The sequence below is a fragment of the Alexandromys fortis genome, unplaced genomic scaffold (genome assembly GCF_014885135.2).
Source record: "Alexandromys fortis isolate MF-2015 unplaced genomic scaffold, M_Fortis_MF-2015_v1.1 scaffold_38, whole genome shotgun sequence".
Lineage (NCBI taxonomy): Eukaryota > Metazoa > Chordata > Mammalia > Rodentia > Cricetidae > Alexandromys > Alexandromys fortis.
Genome location: NW_026067916.1, coordinates 4,362,662 through 4,381,888, shown reverse-complemented (window position 1 = coordinate 4,381,888; position 19,227 = coordinate 4,362,662). Strand labels below are relative to the sequence as shown.

Below are 19,227 nucleotides of genomic sequence, written 5' to 3'. Positions count from 1 at the left end.
ATTTAAGTATGTATGATCTGATTAATCCAACTTCATGATAAGGCCCTTAATTTGTTTTATAGTCTTTAGGGAACGGATGTAGTGACAAACCCAGCTAATGTAGAACTGACTTTCTTTTGCCTGTTCATAAAGACACAATTTGGAGAAACTGGTTTTAATGGTATGAAAATTGTGGCTGCAGATCCCTAAAGGCACAAATTAATTTCCTATGCATCACTTTATTTTGATGAAAAAATGAAACTGAATACTATTAATGAAGAATTTACCCTGCACATCAGATTGCTTATTGGGAGTAGTAATGTGATGGTAGCTTTACATTGTTCTCGAGATCTAGCCTTTGGCTCCTCCCATCTCAATTACCCCTTCAATCTCAGTTCATCCAGGTAACAAACATACTGGAGCACCCCAAGGTCTGAGAGGCATTGAGGAGATAGCATCATGGATTAAAATGCACATATCCTGCCCTAAAGTTCTAGTAAATAGCACAGAATTTACCACATTTCATTTGTGATATTTATAGGCTGAAGATCTCATCCTCCAAGCAGTAAGTTCCCAGTAGATTCTAGGAAAAATCATTTTTATCACTGTAGATGGTCAGTCCACAAACAGTTGTTAAGAGGCCACGATGAAGTATAGCCAGATAAATTTCAAAGAATGCTTTTGCTTACAAGAAATGATTGTTCATGCTCCTCAAATAAAGGGGTTTAGTATCTGAGAAAGAAGAACAGACAAACACAGTATCTTACATTATTCCAGCATTGAATTGAGAACTATTGGGGTACAGAATGAACTGAGTAGACTGGGATGATACAGTGAGAGGCCTCAGATTTCCAGGACCAAATATAGCATCTAACATCTTTTAGCACATCGTGCCTCCATGTTTTCAATATATCCAATGGGATAATGGCCTTTTTCTACTTCTTAAAGTTATTACATACCATAAAGGCCACCATGGTACAAAAACTCTAAAGGTGCAGTGGTGGCACACATAGCTTGACAGCAGCCAACAGCTCTCTAATTGAACTTAAGACCCAATGAACAAAAGGGAAACCTAGCCAGAGTAAGTGAAGTCATGGATCGTGGAGGAGAACCTACAACCATTGCTTTCTTAACCAGCCTAATCTCTAACTATATTCCAAACGTTAGTCCTTATACACACTGATGAGTGTGTTCTTCACATATCATCAAAGAACTCTTTGCAACAGACCATTACAAAAAAAAAAACCCACAATTCAAAATTCAGATTCACTTTGTTCCAAAGGATGCATCTATATTCCACTCCCACAACTAAGGCTTAGGGTACTTTGTGGAAGAAGGGGCAGAAAGAATGTAAAAGCCAGAGGACCAAGGAGTTTGCTATGAGATTATAGCTCCTAGTAATGTCAGAAACTACATCCATAAGGCCTCACACACCAACATGACTGCCAAAACATGAACTGAAGAAAGACCACAATAAGTGATGCAGAGTGCCTAGGACAAGGCCTACAATGCCTCAACCTACACAAAGAACTATAGGCAACTGAGGAGTGCTGAGAATGAGGACATAAGGCTTCTCTGGGGACGAACACACCTATTAGTTAAACAGACACTTAAGCAACATTAATCAGATCGAGCAGGTTATAATTAGGGATGCATATACATATATGCATGCAGTAAAAATTGATGAAAACAGAGGCCATGAATTTAAAGGAAAGCAAGGAAAGGAGTATGGAAGGGTTCCAAGAAAAGAAAGGGAAGGAAAAGATGCTGCAATTATAATCTCAAAAATAAAAAAGATAATACATCTCCACTAGGACAAAAACTGGGACAAAATTTCAGGAATATGAACCTTATTACTGGTCTTAAGACTATTCCAAGAATAAGTGTTTGAGAACAGAAACCTAGTGACCAGAATAGTTCTCTGCCTACTTCTGGTGAACTCAGAACTGAATGCCAAGAAAACGAAGAACTCCTTAGTCCATCTTTGACACATTAGCCCACCTCGTTGAATACTTGTGGACTTCAACCTCTGACTTTCATACAGAAAAAGTGTAACTTGTCTCATGTACGGGTTTAAACCCGGAAACTTAGATCTCAGACGATGTCATACCACTCGTTTTCAGAAAAAGAACCTTATCTTCTGCAGAGAGCAGGTTCCGCCTTGGCTTTTCTCTCTGTTGACTGAGTACATTTTGAAAGTCACTTCCCCTTATGAATGTCAGTGTCTTTGACCAAAAAGATAGAAGTTTAGATGACCTGCATAATTCCTTCACGCTCAAAAAATTCGATGATCTTGAAGATTATTTTTATTTTTCCAACAGCATTCATGAAAAGTTTAATCCTACTTAGCTACGATATGCACATTTTTTTCCAAGTACCTCTCAAGCTAGACCTGGTGCTACATACTCAGAATCTCATTACTCATCAGGCTGAGTCTGAAGAATAATTCATTCAAAGATAGCCCAGTGACATACCAAGTTGGATGTCAATTTGATATGTACAGTAAGACCCTACACAAAAAGAAAATATATGCTTTGAATATCTTTTAAATTTCTGTCTTGTAGATATCTAATTTGTTGTCCAACTTCTATCTCTTTTCCTTTTGCACAAGATGCCAGGTAATGTCATGAACGCTTTGTTGAAGTCATGACCTCCATGATCCTCTATAGTTCTTCATAGTACTCCAGACTGTAATTCTTCTTCAAATGGTCCAGCCAATGCTGAAAAGGAAACATATTCATCCTAAGCCCATCCTGACTCCTAATGATTGCTTCGTTCATTTCTAAGTATTGGTGCTGTATCTATTTGAACACTGGGAGCTAGAAAATTGCCAAAACTGTGCCTGAAATTTATGTCTATTCTTCTTTTATGTTTTCTGAATTTGTCTTCTTCCTCTTCTACCACACTTCACTCCTTCCACTATGGATCGATGAAAATAATTCTATAATTTAATCTTTTCCAGAATTTTCTGGAATGCATCAATAGCAGCAAACTGAATATGATTTTATGAGCTTTTCTTACATTCTGGAGATACTTGTTGTGAGATAAATACTTCATATTATCTTTATTTCCATCACCATTTCCATGTTAGATTGCATTTGATTGAGAAGTAAGTGGGGGGAGATAATATTGGCATCCACTTTTAAAGACAGGATCTCTCTATGAAGCCCATGCAAGCCTCATGCTCCCCATTCTCTTGCCTTAGCCCATCCAGGTTCTGTGCTTACAGACATCCATACAGACATTGTTATACTTACAAAATCAACTTCTTCAGCCATTAGCTCCATTCCTACCTACTGTGTCTTCTCTTGAAAGACAAGGCAGAGTAAAACAAAAGCAATAACAAACCCCCTTCCATTTCATATTCTGTTTTGTACTGTCTACACTTCTCATGAGTTCATGCTCAGTCTCACGCTGAGCACATATACTCCCAACTCATCTATTTCCCTTATTCCTTAGCCTCAATCCTCTCATGCATCCCATCCACCAGTGGGACTTGGGGATTATCTTCTCTTTCTTATGGGGACTATATTGTATAAATTATTTTTAAATCCTTCTTTCTCTCTTAAACTATATTGCTCAAATAATTTCTACTTATACAAAGGACAAATCTTTGAAAATGCTTTGGTCTAAAACATATAAATAGATCTTGGTTTTCCTCCTTCCTCTCCTACTAATAATAACATAACAGGGTAGCTTTCTTCCAAACTTCACACTACTTCCCCATCTTTAGAAGGTGCTTCCTTTATCATTCAAAATGATGTCCAGTGTAGGAGTTTTCTTCACTTCCTCATGCTTTCGCCAAGAAACCATCTGGCCACTTAGCAAGTCAAGAATGTTCTAAGGGCCCAGTTTTTCAACAAATGAGACAGAAAACTCAGCTGACAACACACTGGACATCTCTCGACCCCAAATTTTCAATTTGACATTAGAAAAAGAAAAGCTCAGAGGTCTGTAGAGAGAACCAGTGACTGGGTCACTAACTGCATTAGCAGTAAACACAAAGCCTGAAAGAGAATCCCGAGAATCCACATGAAGTTAGATGTGGTAGCACACGTCTGTGACCCTACCTTTCTTAGGGCAAGAGAAGAGCTAGAGACAAAAGAACCCCCAGAAGCCTGTGTTTATTTGGAAAGGTAGAAGGTGAGCACCACCCCCTAAAGTTTCACTACACATATGTGCTGTGGTAGGCATGCATTTGCATTCACACATGACCATGCACAAACAAGCACGCCTACTGACATCAGGTATGTAGTGGATGATACACAGCAAACTCTACCGCTACTCCTCTATCTATGGTCTCTGTGGCTGAATATTTCCACACTTCAAGTCTCAAAATGATGCCCACACAGTAGAGGTATAGAGGGAGGTAGAAGAGCAGAGTCGTGGTACTGGAAGCCAAACACCTAGTTTTGCATTTTGATTTTCTGCTATGCTCTAACGGTAAAACTATGGAAAGATCTCATGAGTTTGTAGAATTCATTTTTGTATGTTGAAATGAAGATAATATTTATATCAAAAGTCCTTCATAAGTACCCAAAAAGAAAATACACGTGTGGATTTAGACATACACACCTACACACAAGCACACACACACACACAATCAATATAAATAGTCATAGATTTTCTAAGTGGATCCATAAAAATGCAAATACCAAATTTTGAATATTGTTTTGTAGAAATAAGATTAGACTGAGGAGGGAGGAAAAGGGAACAATAATCTTTCTTCTATGGTATCTGCTTACAAATTCAGAATTATTACTTTTTATAACTAAGGAAACTAATTTTAAATGAACAGTTCACCATAATAAAGAGTATTTCAATACTTTACCCTATTATTAATTTGTTGTAAATGTGTTTATAATGTAAGTCTGAATAGCATTTCTTCATATTATTGCTCCATGTTGTTCAATATAGATGACATAGTTAATATTGTACATACAAAAGATCCATCCTTATATCCTACCTCAGCAAGTCTGCCTCGTTTTTCTAGAGTTAACTGTAGCTCCCTTAAGCACACACGCAGGGGAGCATATACAGCCGCAGTAAAAGCAATGGCAATAGTCAGTCTCTTATACTAGCTCACCGCTTTCTCAAGCAGCTTCAGCTCACCCCACATTTTCTCAGTACAGAGGTTCATGCTGCCATTATGTTGGAGCTAACTCACTCTCCTGTGCAGCTTTTCTTAACCATAAGTTGTTCTCAGACATTCTGGAGAGGCAGACATAACACCATAAGGATCTAGCAGTCAAAAGACAAGAACGTTTTTTATCTTGAACACTTCCTTACCCCTTTGGGAGAAGAAAATTTCAACAGCTTAGGAACTATGGTTCCTCACTTCCAGGAAATAATGCCTCTGGGTATATTTTTGTTTAGTTTCTCTCATTTTATGTCTCCCTAGAGGATTCAAGTTCTAGTGACTCCAACTTGAAGATAATAAAAGCATTGCCTCAAGAAGAAATGTCCTTTCTTCTGCTACCCAAAATATCCAGGTCTCTGCACAGTTGCCATAGTGGCACATAAGTCCAGTGGAAGTCAGGTACTAGGAGTAATGACAGTACCAATTCAGGGCCGCCTGCACTTAGCCTGAGTAAGAAAAAGCATCCCTGTGCTCTGATGGGTCAGCGTAGGTACGACATCCCTGTGTTCTGATGGGTCAGTGTAGGCACGACATCCCTGTGTTCTAATGGTAGTGTAGGCACGTCATCCCTGTGCTCTGATGGGCAGTGTAGGCACATCATCCCTGTGCTCTGATGGGTAGTGTAGGCACGTCATCCCTGTGTTCTGATGGGTAGTGTAGGCACGTCATCCCTGTGTTCTGATGGGTAGTGTAGGCACGTCATCCCTGTGTTCTGTGCTCTGATGGGTCAGCGTAGGCACGTCATCACTGTGCTCTGATGGGTCAGTGTAGACATGTCATTCTGTCCTTAGCAGAGTAGAGCTACATTCCTCCGATACAGCCAACCTTTCGCCTCCACTTGAGGTTCTAATTTCTCTATTATTTGGTGTACCACATCTCAGATTTCCCAGCCGGAGTTACGTGAGAGTTACTGGAATTGGGAAATGTTTTTATAGCTCTGACTATATCTGTGTTATTCTTAATAGCAGGCCAGCTCTCCAATTCCATGCTGTGTCGCTGTGTATAAACCTGGTTGATGGTTTCCTTTGCTACATGAAATGTGTATTAATCAGGACTCAGATGTCCATGGCTTCATGTTGCTTCTGTTGGGCTCAGAGCAGCCCATCTCAAGCTGATCTCTCTGCACGTCGTATGTAAACGCAAAACTTCACTTGCCAGAAAAAAAATTTCAAAGGACCTAAACTCATTCCAGGATATAGTCTTCAGAAATACTCAACTTGTTGGCCTATTAAAGTTGACAGAGAGAGTTATGTAACGTAAAGTCCACAAAGCCAACCTTTCAGAAGTCAGGAAGAATAAAAAAAAAAAAAAAAAAACTCTTGTTTAATTGTTTTGTTTTGTTTTCGAGACAGGGTTTTCTGTGCAGCCCTGGTTGTTCTAGCACTCACTCTATAGACAAGGCCTCAAACTCAGAGATCTGCCTACCTCTGTCGACTCCTTCCCCCCACACACACACACACCAGTGTGCTGGGATTGAATGTGTGTGCCATCCTGTATATCTTATTGGAATATGTATATAATATACTTTGATCTGTACAATTATACAATTTTAAAATTATCTATGCAGCACTCCTTGATAAACTGGGATAACATTCTTTTTTTCTCGTACAATAAATAAAAATAGTGAAATGTTGATAGCTGACTTATAAAAACTTTAATTTTTTTACTCAGCATAGGCTTTAACTATTTCAAAGTAGTCAATCATTCTTAACAGAGTCAATAGTTCTTGACTTGATTTTTAACCAAAAGTACGATAGCATATCTGTATGCTTTCCTTTTACAAATTTTAAGAAAAAACAAGGCAAAGAAAAAGTTACTGTAGTTTTAGAAGTTTATCAAATTATATACCTAAAATTTTGGATGATCGGAATAGAATTTAAATAGAATTGAATTTTTTCCCTTTGTGTTAACCCAGATAATAAATATCTAATTTGGACTGTCCATGTGGCACGCTGTTCCCAAATTAAACTCTTTCAGAGATTGCCATTTTTAGCAAAAGAGGGGGAAGTGAAAATTAAACACCGGGCTCTTTCTATACAGCCACAGCCAAGTTGTCTGAAAACTGAATTTGGCCACTTCACTGTAGTTCATTGTCTGGCTGAGCTATAGCAGGACCTCAAGAGCTTAAAAGAACCCACGTTCAGAGCCTCTGAACGGGTTTCATTAGCCTAGAGTCTAGCGCCGAGCTGAAGAAGCTCCAGTCATGATGACCTTCCATTTTTCACGTGCTCTCCCCAAAACATACACTACCTGCTTCGTACTGGCTCCCCAATATCTAAACACTGTACCCAGGAAAGCATCCGGCTAAGGTCTCAAGAAGTGACCTCCACATGAAAAAGAAGCTGCTAACAGACGTGAATTGTGTTAATATTTCTTATGCACAATCATTTGCTTGAGGTTTTTTTTTTTTAAAGGTGCTTTCCTTGTCTCTCTGCTCAGGTGGCAAACCTGCTGAGGCTCTTCCAGATCCCTCAGATAAGCTACGCCTCCACCAGCGCCAAACTCAGCGACAAGTCGCGCTATGATTACTTTGCCAGGACCGTGCCTCCTGACTTCTACCAGGCCAAAGCCATGGCCGAGATCTTGCGCTTCTTCAACTGGACCTATGTGTCCACTGTCGCCTCTGAGGGTGACTACGGGGAGACGGGGATTGAGGCCTTCGAGCAGGAAGCCCGGCTGCGCAACATCTGCATCGCCACTGCGGAGAAGGTGGGCCGCTCCAACATTCGCAAGTCCTACGACAGCGTGATCCGCGAGCTGCTGCAGAAGCCCAACGCGCGCGTCGTGGTCCTATTCATGCGCAGTGATGACTCCCGAGAGCTGATCGCCGCAGCCAGCCGCGTGAATGCCTCCTTCACCTGGGTGGCCAGCGACGGCTGGGGCGCGCAGGAGAGCATCGTCAAGGGCAGTGAGCACGTAGCCTACGGAGCCATCACCCTGGAGCTGGCGTCCCATCCTGTTCGCCAGTTCGACCGCTACTTCCAGAGCCTCAACCCCTACAACAATCACCGCAACCCCTGGTTCCGAGACTTCTGGGAGCAGAAGTTCCAGTGCAGCCTCCAGAACAAGAGAAACCACAGACGGGTTTGCGACAAGCACCTGGCCATTGACAGCAGCAACTATGAGCAAGAATCCAAGATCATGTTTGTGGTGAACGCAGTCTATGCCATGGCGCATGCGCTGCACAAGATGCAGCGTACCCTCTGTCCTAACACCACCAAGCTCTGTGATGCGATGAAGATCCTGGACGGAAAGAAATTGTACAAGGATTATTTGCTGAAAATCAACTTCACAGGTAAGCAGTGACCCTTAGATGGTCTTCCGTGATGTAAACAGGTGGACTTAACCACAACCCAAATGTCTTTGCCCCTAACCAGACATCCCTGCTTTAGAAGTTTAGAGCCACACAAAAGGGGGTTCATAATCTTAAACATCCCAAAATGCAACGATAGCCCTTTAATAGTCCTGTTCATTTTTTGACGACTATCTTGGCTGCTGCACCACATGGAAGTGGAAGGCCCTTAGGCCCGGTTGACGGTCCCACTGAGGTCACCGTAGAGATGGGGCCACGCTACATTGACCCTCTTTCTTGTTAACTGTAGGGTATGGCATGTATGATAGGGGCATTTAATCTTCTGTAGCAGAATTGGCAACTGTTTAAGGGACACGAATTCCATTCTCTTCTTGGGGATGATTTGAGCAAAAGAATCTCCTAACTGTCACCGTGGGTGAGAAAAAGTCACTTTTCCTAGAGCCTTTAATAAGGAACAGAATAGGAAAGACAACCAGACAGCCATGGTGACTCCCAGGCACCATCGTCTAGTTCTTCTGCAATACAAAAACATTCCCCTAGGGTTTTAGAAGTTGTGGGTTCTCTCAGATTACATTATAAAATGCAGCTTTCTCTGCAATCCTGAATAGAAGCAAATTGAAGACTGATTGAAGTCATTCTGATCAGTAACTGTGTGGTGCCTCCAAAAATAATATTGCTGCCTTTAATCTACTTCTAAATAGGACATAAAGATTTCTAAATACAGTTTCACATTATTAACATATTGAAAAACACAGTCTTTAGTGTTGCATTCTCATTGAGGTTTGACGGCTCTGAGGAATTAAAGCCAAATTATAAAATAGTAAGAAGCATTTATTTATAGTGATCGAGGGTGTTCATAAGCCTACAAGTCTCCCATGCCATTAAGCAATGATTCTGGTCTGCACGATCAATTTCAATTCATTGTCTGAGTATTGGACGTTTATATGCTTAAGCCATAAATGTTCCAGAGCAATTAAAATCCTCACATTTCCTTTGCAGGTAGTCACCTAGAACTCATGTACTCTCTAACGTTGCTGACAGTAGTGGAGTTAGACCAAGGCCATTGGCGTCTATCCCATATTTCCTGTATACTTCACGGAAGCCTTGAAACTAAGCCCAAGCAGGCCATGGTGCAGTTTTGCCTATTTTTTGCTCTTCAATCTCTCCCGAGGACAAAAGTAAAGGAAGTAAGGCCAGCATCCTTTTTTATCCTTGTGATGGAGACCATTAGATTGATTACAGAAAGTACTACAGATTAAGTATTTATTGTCCTTCATCCACACACTGTATCAATTCATATAGAAACAAACAATAGAAAGAAAAAAAACATGTTATTAACAAACTACCATTTTGGTGGTGGTGGTGCATGCCTTTAAACCCATTGGGAACAAAGAAAGCCAGATCTCTGTGAGTTCAAGGCCAGCCTGGTCTACAAGAGTTAGTTCCAGGACAGCCAGGGTTGTTACACACAGAAAGCCTGTCTCAAAAAACAGAGAGAGAGAGAGAGAGAGAGAGAGAGAGAGAGAGAGAGAGAGAGAGAGAGAGAGAGAAATAATACATACCATTCACCTCAGAATCTCTTACCAGTTTCTACTGACATCTCCAAAGAAATAAGATCCTAAAGCCAGAATCAAACAGTATCTTTCTTTCAAATATATATATATATATATATATATATATATGAATTCTCCATAAAGATATGACTCTTAAAGACAGTTATCTAGGTCCACACCCCACACCTGCAGACCACCTGTGAGATAAGCATTCCTCTTTATTGTCCACACATATTAATTACCTCTGTTAGTCTATTTGCCCCCCCCACTTTGAGACTATATACAACAGGTTCAATCATTAACAACCAAAACAAATGAAACTCAGATTTCAGAGGGCCTTTGCAAGGTACCCACACATTTTCCTTCTTCTAACTGCTTGGGTCATAAAAAGCTGAGGAAAGCAAAGAAAGAAGGGCCACACTTAGACAAGCAGAACAAATGTACCTTCGTTTTCTCTGTCTTACTCAATGACCGGCTTCGATTTTGCAATTCTCTTTGCCTGTGCAGACCTCCCCACAAAGTGCCATTCTGGCCTTCTCAATTAGTCGTGCATTGCCCATCACTCTCCATTTCTAAAGGCAGTAGGAGAGGGGAGGCAGGTCTAAACTGCAGAAAACACAGTAATTTAGACTAGCCACAAAGTAAATATGCATGGAAATACGGACTGCCTGCCACTAATGTGTCATAAAGATACCAAGATTTAAAAATTGCCTAAAAGGATATTTCTAAAAATAAAAATTGATGATATGAATCTAGTCCCTCTTTGAGAGGAATATATGCAGAATAGAATATAGATTATAGAATGCCATGTTGAATTTATGGCAACCTGTGGGGGGGTGTCTGTGTGTGTTGTGTGTATGTGTGTGTATTTCTGTGTATGGGTACACGGGTATGAGAGGTGTGCACTTGTGCTGGTAGGTGCAGATGCATGTGTCTTATTGCTGTGTGTGTGTATGCATGTTTCCTGATGTCATGGGTCTTCTACAATTGTTCTCCATCTTGTTTTTGAGACATTGAACCTGGAGCTCATTATATCAGCTCAGCTGGGTAACCAAAGAGCTTCATGGACCTGCATGTCTCTGCCTTCTCAGCACTGGGGTTACAGATATACTACACCACCACACCTGGTTATTGTGTATGTATGTGTGTGTGTTAGATCCAAACTCACAGGCTCATGCTTGCATTGCAGTTATTTTTCTGACTAAACTATCTCCCTGGCCTCATATAAATATAAACATATTTATATTTATTTATATTTATAATTATTTATATTTATAATTATTTATATTTATAAAGACAGTAGGAAAGGGGAAGACAGATCTAAACTGCAGAAAACACAGGTAATTTAGACTAGCCACAAAGTAAATATGCATGAAAATAAGGAACATACTTATATGGGGCAAGGGAGGTATAGTTTATGTATATATTCTAAAGCTTAGACTTAGCTGAAACATTATAAGCATTTACACAATGGCACTGCCCTAATTGAAAATTGCCAAGGGAAATTCTTCTAATTTTGTTGACAGTTGCAAATCAGATGTATCTCAGGTTTCTTTTCTGAAAAAAAAATCTGGTTTTCTTACTCGCAAACTGACTCAGTGGAGTAGGCCTCCTAGTCAACACTAAGCTAGGGCACTACCACACCTATCCAAATAGGGTCAAAAAGTCCTCTCCTGGCTGTGTGCTTCTACCAAGTACATCCAAGACCCTGTAAAGGGAAAAATACTGTCAATTCTACACTACAACTGCTAGGTTTTTATAGGACTTTGGTCACATAATCCCTGGTGTTTTGCTGTGCTCCAACTAGGTAATTCCAGTATTGGTCTTATAAAGTTGACTCAGTTTGGACATTTATTTTGCTGTATTCTGTCATTGGGGTATTACCTCATTTCTGTCTTGCACATCCTGCCCCTTGATCCCTCCTTCTCTTTCTTTCTCTCCCTGAACATTCCACCTATCTTTCCTATTGGTCATTCAGTTCTTTATTAAACCAATCACAGCAATATATCGTCACACACTAAACTAATATCCCACAACATTTTCCCCCTTTTGTCTAAATAAAAAGAAAAGGCTTTAACTTTAACACAGTAAAACTATATACAGTAAGAATAATTATCAGGTAATAATTAGATTTACAATACCCAGTCTGTCTGTTTTGGGCAAATTCAGAGAAAATATCCCATTATCTATCCCATTTGGTGAGTTGACCTAACCTGTATTACCAAACCAAAACTATCTTTTTAGACCTCAAAACATTTTCTTTGATAAACAATTTAAACTTTTATGTCTCTCAGCCTTATATAATTTATAACTCTTTTTTGAGAATTTCTTTTCTGAACTTGGTAACAAGAAAAATTGTAACCATAATATCTTGTCTCAACTCTATCAGAGACCCAGAAGAATATAAACAGGAGTAAATAGGAAGTACAGAACAAGAAACTTCTAATATTATAGAAATGACAGAGACATCTGACTGCCTGGACAGTCATGCAAGTTTTTTCTGCAACATTGTAGCACCCATCTTCAGCCTACAAGCCTAGCATATCTGACAGACTTTTCTGTAAGGCAGGAATTAGATAGACTGTCTACCCTGTCTTGGCAATTTTCAGCAATCATTATTTTGTGTGTCCTGCTCATCTGTTTTGTAGAACACATTGTCAGCAGTTGAAGCAAGGGCAGTTTCTTGCCCAGTGGCTAACTTTTGCCACAAAAATGCAAACTTCATATGGAGGTTCTTCAGTTCCTATAATTCTTTTATGAAGTAGATTGGTGCTGCCAGGAGAAGATATGTCTCACTGTCATGAAAAGCTTAGGTCACTGAAACACCATACATGTCATATTCCGTAGGTCTCTGAAGTATTTGAAGACCACCTACTTATTTAAAATATATCCCCATTTAACCTTTAAAACATGTTTTACATGGCTGCAAGTTTGATTATTATAGATGACTAACTGTGTTTCTTAATCATATATTACATTTTTAAGAGATCTGCATAAGTACAATATCTTAAAAAAGAGTAGGAACATATATGCAATATAACAAAAATAACCTTAAATTTGGATTAATTTACAAATTCCATAGTAATATATAATATATGAGACTAGGGGCTATGTAGACTCAGCAGTTCACCTTTTTATTCAGTCATTTCTATACTATATCTCACCCTTTTCCATTCAGAAAGAGATCCCTGAACCTAATTTCCTTTGTTCAGTCTTTTTCTGGTCATGACCAACAACTGCCAGAATCCAGCTCCAGATGAGGGCAAGGTCTGAAGGTAGGTAGAGGCAAGAGTGGCGATGGGAGGAATCAAACACAGGCCACTTCTTAGTTTTGTTTGTGGAGAGATGGACAGAGAGGAGGCACATCTCTGGTGGAGACATAGGTTCCTGCAGGGGATGTAAGGAGTAGATGAGGGAAGGAAGTGAGCCAGGCCATGATGGTTGGGAGAATCTTGCAGGCTGACTGACTAGCAGCCAGGGTGCTTCTTTATTTATACAGAATTTAGTAAGTAGAAATACATTCATGTTGTTCTAAAACATAGATTGTATCATTTTTGGTTATGGAGATGTGTTTCACTTCCTTTGGCTCATCCCTTATTCATTAATAAACAGTGACAGAACAGTGTTATTATTTCCAATATTTTCCCTCAATTTTTGACATCATTGTTAAACAGGGTTATTATTGTTACTCATTAATCCCATAACCAAATTTTTAAGAATCTAGAGGCATGTGTTAGCCTGTTCTCATACTGGTAGTTCTGGTTGCTTCAAGGACACAAAACGAAAACAAAATCTCCAAGTTAGTCCAGGCAGATTGTCATATCTCGAACAATGTATTAATAACTCTTAATGGTTAGAGTGCCCAAGAAATATCCTCAAGCAAAAGTTGTTGCAGTTATTATTCAAATTCTGACATAATACAATGTTTACATTTTATAGCTTTAAGAATTTGTCTATATGTCTAATCCTGACATTTTGTTGCTCTTGGTTATATGATACCATAATGGCTCTGCATTAGCTAACTTTTCTAAGAAAGGGAGGCCCTGACGTCTCATTCTTTTATCATTATTTTACACCATTCTTTGTCCATCAGTATGGATCTGTTTATAGGAAAGAGATAACTTCAGCTAGTCTAATTTTGTTGCTGTATACACCATGTAATTGCCTGAGTGTATAGTAGAAAGAGGCTGATCGTCCAATCTGTTGCCAACTCCTCTAGCCCACCAAATCTTGCTTACCTTTTTGAGTTTAATTTGTTTTGAGTATCTTGTTCCTGAGCAAGTACACAGGCAGATGTTTCAATAGTCTCTCATAGTCTCATAAAGAGACTTCGGGCTTCTTTATGTATGCCATATCCTCCAAGGTGTGGCATACATAAAGGAAGACCTTCATGTATATAAGGATATCTTCCTCAAGGCAAGGGGAATAACATGTTCAAGCCTGTCTTGGGGAAACTTAGAAATAGCATTCCTGAGACAAGGCATAAATGATACATAAGAAATTTTTTGTGAATCCAATATTCCCAAATTGTGCAAATATTAAAAGTCCCACAAGTATGCAACAGGTGAAGATGAAAACCAAAGGAGGCATGGCGGCCATCATGTGGGTCTACTTTGCTGGGTCTTGCCAAACAGGTATGTTGGCATTATGAATTCTGCCATACCCATAAGATATGGCTGTGTCAAACAACTTGTATCCAAAACCCCTAAATGATGATAAACATCCAGGACCCACCAAATGACCTAAAATCACCACCCTACCTCTTGGGAACATGAGTGCTGTGTTCTCCAGACTGGTTCCTGTTATCTGGGGGTGATGACATTTTTAGGGAACCCTGAGAAAATTGGAGCAATGGTCAAGTCCTGATAGAGATAATTGTATCATTCATTGTCCAGTTTCTGTGTGCTTGGAAAGTGCAGGGCTTCTTTGAAGTCCTGGCTAAAGTAGTCTAAGAGACTGGACCATCTCAGCTAGCAGCTTTGAAGTTGTTTTGGATGCAGAATTTTGAGGAAACTGCTTCAGAGGCATTCTGAAAGGCTGGATCACATGGGCTGCTTGTTTTCATCTATGACTGGTCCTTTATTTCTGAAAACACACAAATTTTTAAAGGTAACACATATTTACCTGCATTAACACAAGTATGGAATGTGCAAGGTCCACGAGTCAGCTAAAGATGATGCTTTTGTTTTATGTTTGAGCAGGCAAAATGCATCTGTCAACTTTATAAATCCATTTGGACTGTATAACCAAACCTCCATTCATGCCATATGAAAGGATGGCGTTGTAATGATAAGTCATGAGAACTCAGTAGCCAACAGGATTGATCAAGTCTCATCCAGTCTCAGAGCTATTCCCATGTCCACAGATTGGCATATAATGTCATCCGTCTAGTAGTTTCTCTTGGTTATTTTCCCTCATATTTGTAGCCAAGATCCTCAGGAGATTTCCCCTGAACAACTCTGATCTTTATTAATTTGAATAGATCCATAACTTTTTGCTTACTATGGAAACCAAGACATTATCTCTTCCCCATTGCATTATGACTTCCATTCTGAAGTTAAGACATTCTTGAAATATATAGACTGGTTTGATTCAACAGTTTCCATAATTCACTGTCTCTCAGCAGCTGTTGTTTTTGTACACTAGCATTTAAAAAATTCAAAGCCAACAAAATCATAAAGAATCCAGAGGCCTGTGTATTTCTCATCTTTATGTGGATATATATAGATAGATATATAATATCTTTAAAGACTTTATTACTTTTAAACTATTTTTATAACTGTCTATACCCATTTTCTTTACTTCAGCATCTAAACACATTTTTTAAGTATGTGGTACATTTTTACAAGTTTTCTGTGTCTGGACCTGGCTTTACTAAATGCCTGCAGTGCTCTGATCCTCTGAGACAAGTCTTAAAATGCCATGTCAGCCACTATGTGGCTCAGCTTAGAGTATAGTGCTGGCACATGGTGGTGGTGACTGGCTCTAGCCCATGGGCAGCTGCCAGGAGCTGTGTTTCTGTGCACGGCAAAGCACTGACCCGCCTGAGAGACTGCACCACTAGGATTGCACATCTTGCTCCTTGTCCAGAATTTTTCTTACCTTTCTCAGGCCCTATATTTAGATATTCATGTTTGGTACCATATTAACAAGTCTTTTTCTGTCCCACCAACAAGCTCCCAAATAATGATGCAGAGACTTTGTATTAATTATGAAGACTTGGCCTATAGTTTAGGTTTATTCCTAACTAGCTCTTATGGCTTATATTAGGCCGTTTACATTAATCTATGTTCTATGATATTCCACCTTGAATATCCTGCTTCCTCTCCGTGTCTACTGGGGTCTCCTGCTTCTCAATTCCTCCTCCTCCTGTCTCTTTCTGCCCCTAGAAATTGCACTTATAGTTCCTGCCTAGCTACTGGCCATTCATCTCTTTGGTAAACCAATCAAGCAATGTATCTGCAGAGTGCACAAATATCCCACAACACCTCAGCAGTTCTCTACATCGTCCAGACTACCAGTGTCTAGCTTGAATTTCCACGATATCCTCCGGATGCTTGCTTGGCCCCCTCCTCACCAACCCCTACAACCTATGCTCTAACCAACAACAAAGCAGAACGAGCATCTCATCTGCCCCATGCTCTTTAAACAGCCCTCCCACATCACTCACTGACACTCGGTACATAGCCCTTCCCTGCCCTGTAAACCCAACCTGTGCTGCCCCGCCCCAGCCTCACTGCCTGGCTATCATCCATAGTCTACCTTTCCAGCTTCACTCTAGACACTCTTCATACCAGGATATGTGGGGGTGCTGTCTCGTTGCCCGTTGTCTACATGGAATTCTTCCCCACACACCCCAAGGCTAATAAATCCTTTCACTTTTTTGTGCCTTCACTTAAATGTCACTCTGGCTATTCTTAAAATTGCAATACATCCATCCCTGTTCTGACTCCCATCACAGGTACCCAGTTCCCTTTAGTCTGTTTTACATTTTTACCCTCTAGGTGGCTGTTTTTACCTTGTGTCATATACATTGTCATTTATTATGTTTATGTTTATTCCTTATTATTTTATCCTCACAAAAGGAGTTTCGTGAAAACAAAAGCTATTGTCTATTTCATTTGCTGATGCATCTCAAGTATGATAACATTTATTATGAAAGACATTTCATACCCAAAGTCAAGTTTTCTTACCGTATCTTCAGATTGTACATTTTTCTTACATTCTTTAGATTATTATTACATCATTTTCCCTTCCCTTTCCTTCCTCCAAACCCTCCTACATATCCCTTTCATGTTCTTTTTCAAATTCATAAACTTGCTTTTTATTAATTATTGTTGCATAAATATATATGTATGCATATACATATTTATAGCTATATAAGTGCAACATGCTCCGTCTGTATAATTTGTGTGGTGTGGTGTGTGTGTGTGTGGCCATTTAGTGTTAGATAACCAATCAATGTGCTCTTTCCCAAGAAGACTGTTTCTTCTGCTTTCACCATTTCTTAGTTGACAATACTTCTTTGTGTAGGGCTGAGGCCTCCTAGGTCCGACTCAAGAGTGTGTCTATTATTGTCTGATACTATTACAGAAAACTACAACCAATCAGCATGTGAAGTTATGGAGCCTAGTCCCGATGTTGTATCTACAATACAACTCCTGCACCTAAGGGTCAGGGAGCATTGTGGGAGAGGAGATGGGAAGAGTATAATGGTCAGAGGAACAGGTGTTTGCTATGACAGTGGGTCTCCTGTTAATTTCAGAGGTGTAACCATAAAGTCTCGCGAACATGACTACTTAGACTGTAAATTCCTTAAAGGAACAGAACCAGTCATCTCTCATTTTAGATGTCCAGCACAGTTTCCACCATATAACAGGTTCTATAGAAATGTTTACTAAAGGAAGAAGTGTTGGGTTGTACTGTGTATCACAGATTGGCTGAGGAAAGAAGGCAATCCAAGGTGAAATTTTAAGGACTATGTGGAAGCAGGAAGGTCCAGCCTCTTCTGATGGCCTGAACCCCAAACAGCCCTACAAAGTTGTATTTATTGAAAGTTACAGAAAGTATTCCTCTAAAAGAGAACATCACATACCATCATGACTCTAGTTTTTTATTATGCATCATGTGCAATTCACAATAATACAGGAGCCTTGGGTGTGCCTGAGGCATCTTATGAGCAAAATCATGGGATGGCTGCAATGCCCCTTCAAGAAACAGTCACTGTTTTCCACAAGGATTCTTCAAGGTCAAAGTACACCTGCTCATTCTAGCATCTACCCATACAGTGATTCTGCTAAATTCCTACCACAAACAAGAAATTAGAAAAATAATCATCAGGCTGATAATATGAGTCTATTGGGATATTTAGTATATACACTTTATTCATTAAAAGTACACTTTAAGAAAAAGTATGTTGCATGATTTCTGAAATGGCTTACTTCAGTGTAAGCAATCTTCACCAGTTATTATTGTCCTTGATAAATCCAAAACTAAATATCAGCAGAGCTTGAGGTGATCCATTACTTTCCTACAGATAACACTCAAGTGCGAAGTGATCTACTTCTTGAATACTTCAAGGTCATTCATTGGATAAGTGGAAAATCCAGGATTAAATGTGCCACATGGAGACAGACACACATTGCTCTAAGACATTTATAAAGACTCTCCGGTAGGCTAAGATTTTTGATCCCAGGTAACTATAATCTCTGGCACACAGTATGTATTAACAAAATGCCCACTGACGGAATGTAAGACTAGTCAATGGGTTCAGAGTATATTTTCTTCCTAAGTTCCTTTTTCCCATCCTGCTGCTGCTGCTCCTTGGGTTGCTTTCTCATCTAACAATTCCCTGAACGCCCACAGTTTTAGAGTGAGCATTAAGTTCCAAAACTTGAGATATTCTTAAAAACTGAAGTTTAAAAGCATCTTTTAATTATTAAAAAAAAATCTGTGCAAGAGAGTCATTACAGCTATATTCTAAAGTTATCTAACAGAAATTCTTTTGATATCATGTGCCATTCTAAACTAATTAGAGTAAAATTCTGGGTGCCTCTTAGGTACAAGAAAATTTTAAAGTATTCAAGAAAGGTTGTAACAGGGGAAACAGAGTCCTCCCAAATTTCTAAGGAGATACAGTGTCACTGCATCTCTGAGAAAGCAGACAGGGATATAATCAGAGTTACAGAAGGCCTTCCTGAAGGGTGAGCTTGTGTCTACTCCTCACTTGACAAAGACAAAGA

General features: G+C 39.6%; 1 protein-coding gene across 1 annotated transcript in view; it reads left to right on the top strand.

Annotated features, from left to right (window-relative positions):
• Positions 1-19,227, top strand: part of Grm3 (glutamate metabotropic receptor 3) — a 97,715-nt gene that overhangs the window by 11,042 nt on the left and 67,446 nt on the right. The window contains exon 2 of the mRNA XM_050139875.1: positions 7,559-8,414. Within this exon, the coding sequence (XP_049995832.1) occupies positions 7,559-8,414 (856 nt within the window). The remainder of the gene's footprint in view (positions 1-7,558; positions 8,415-19,227) is intronic.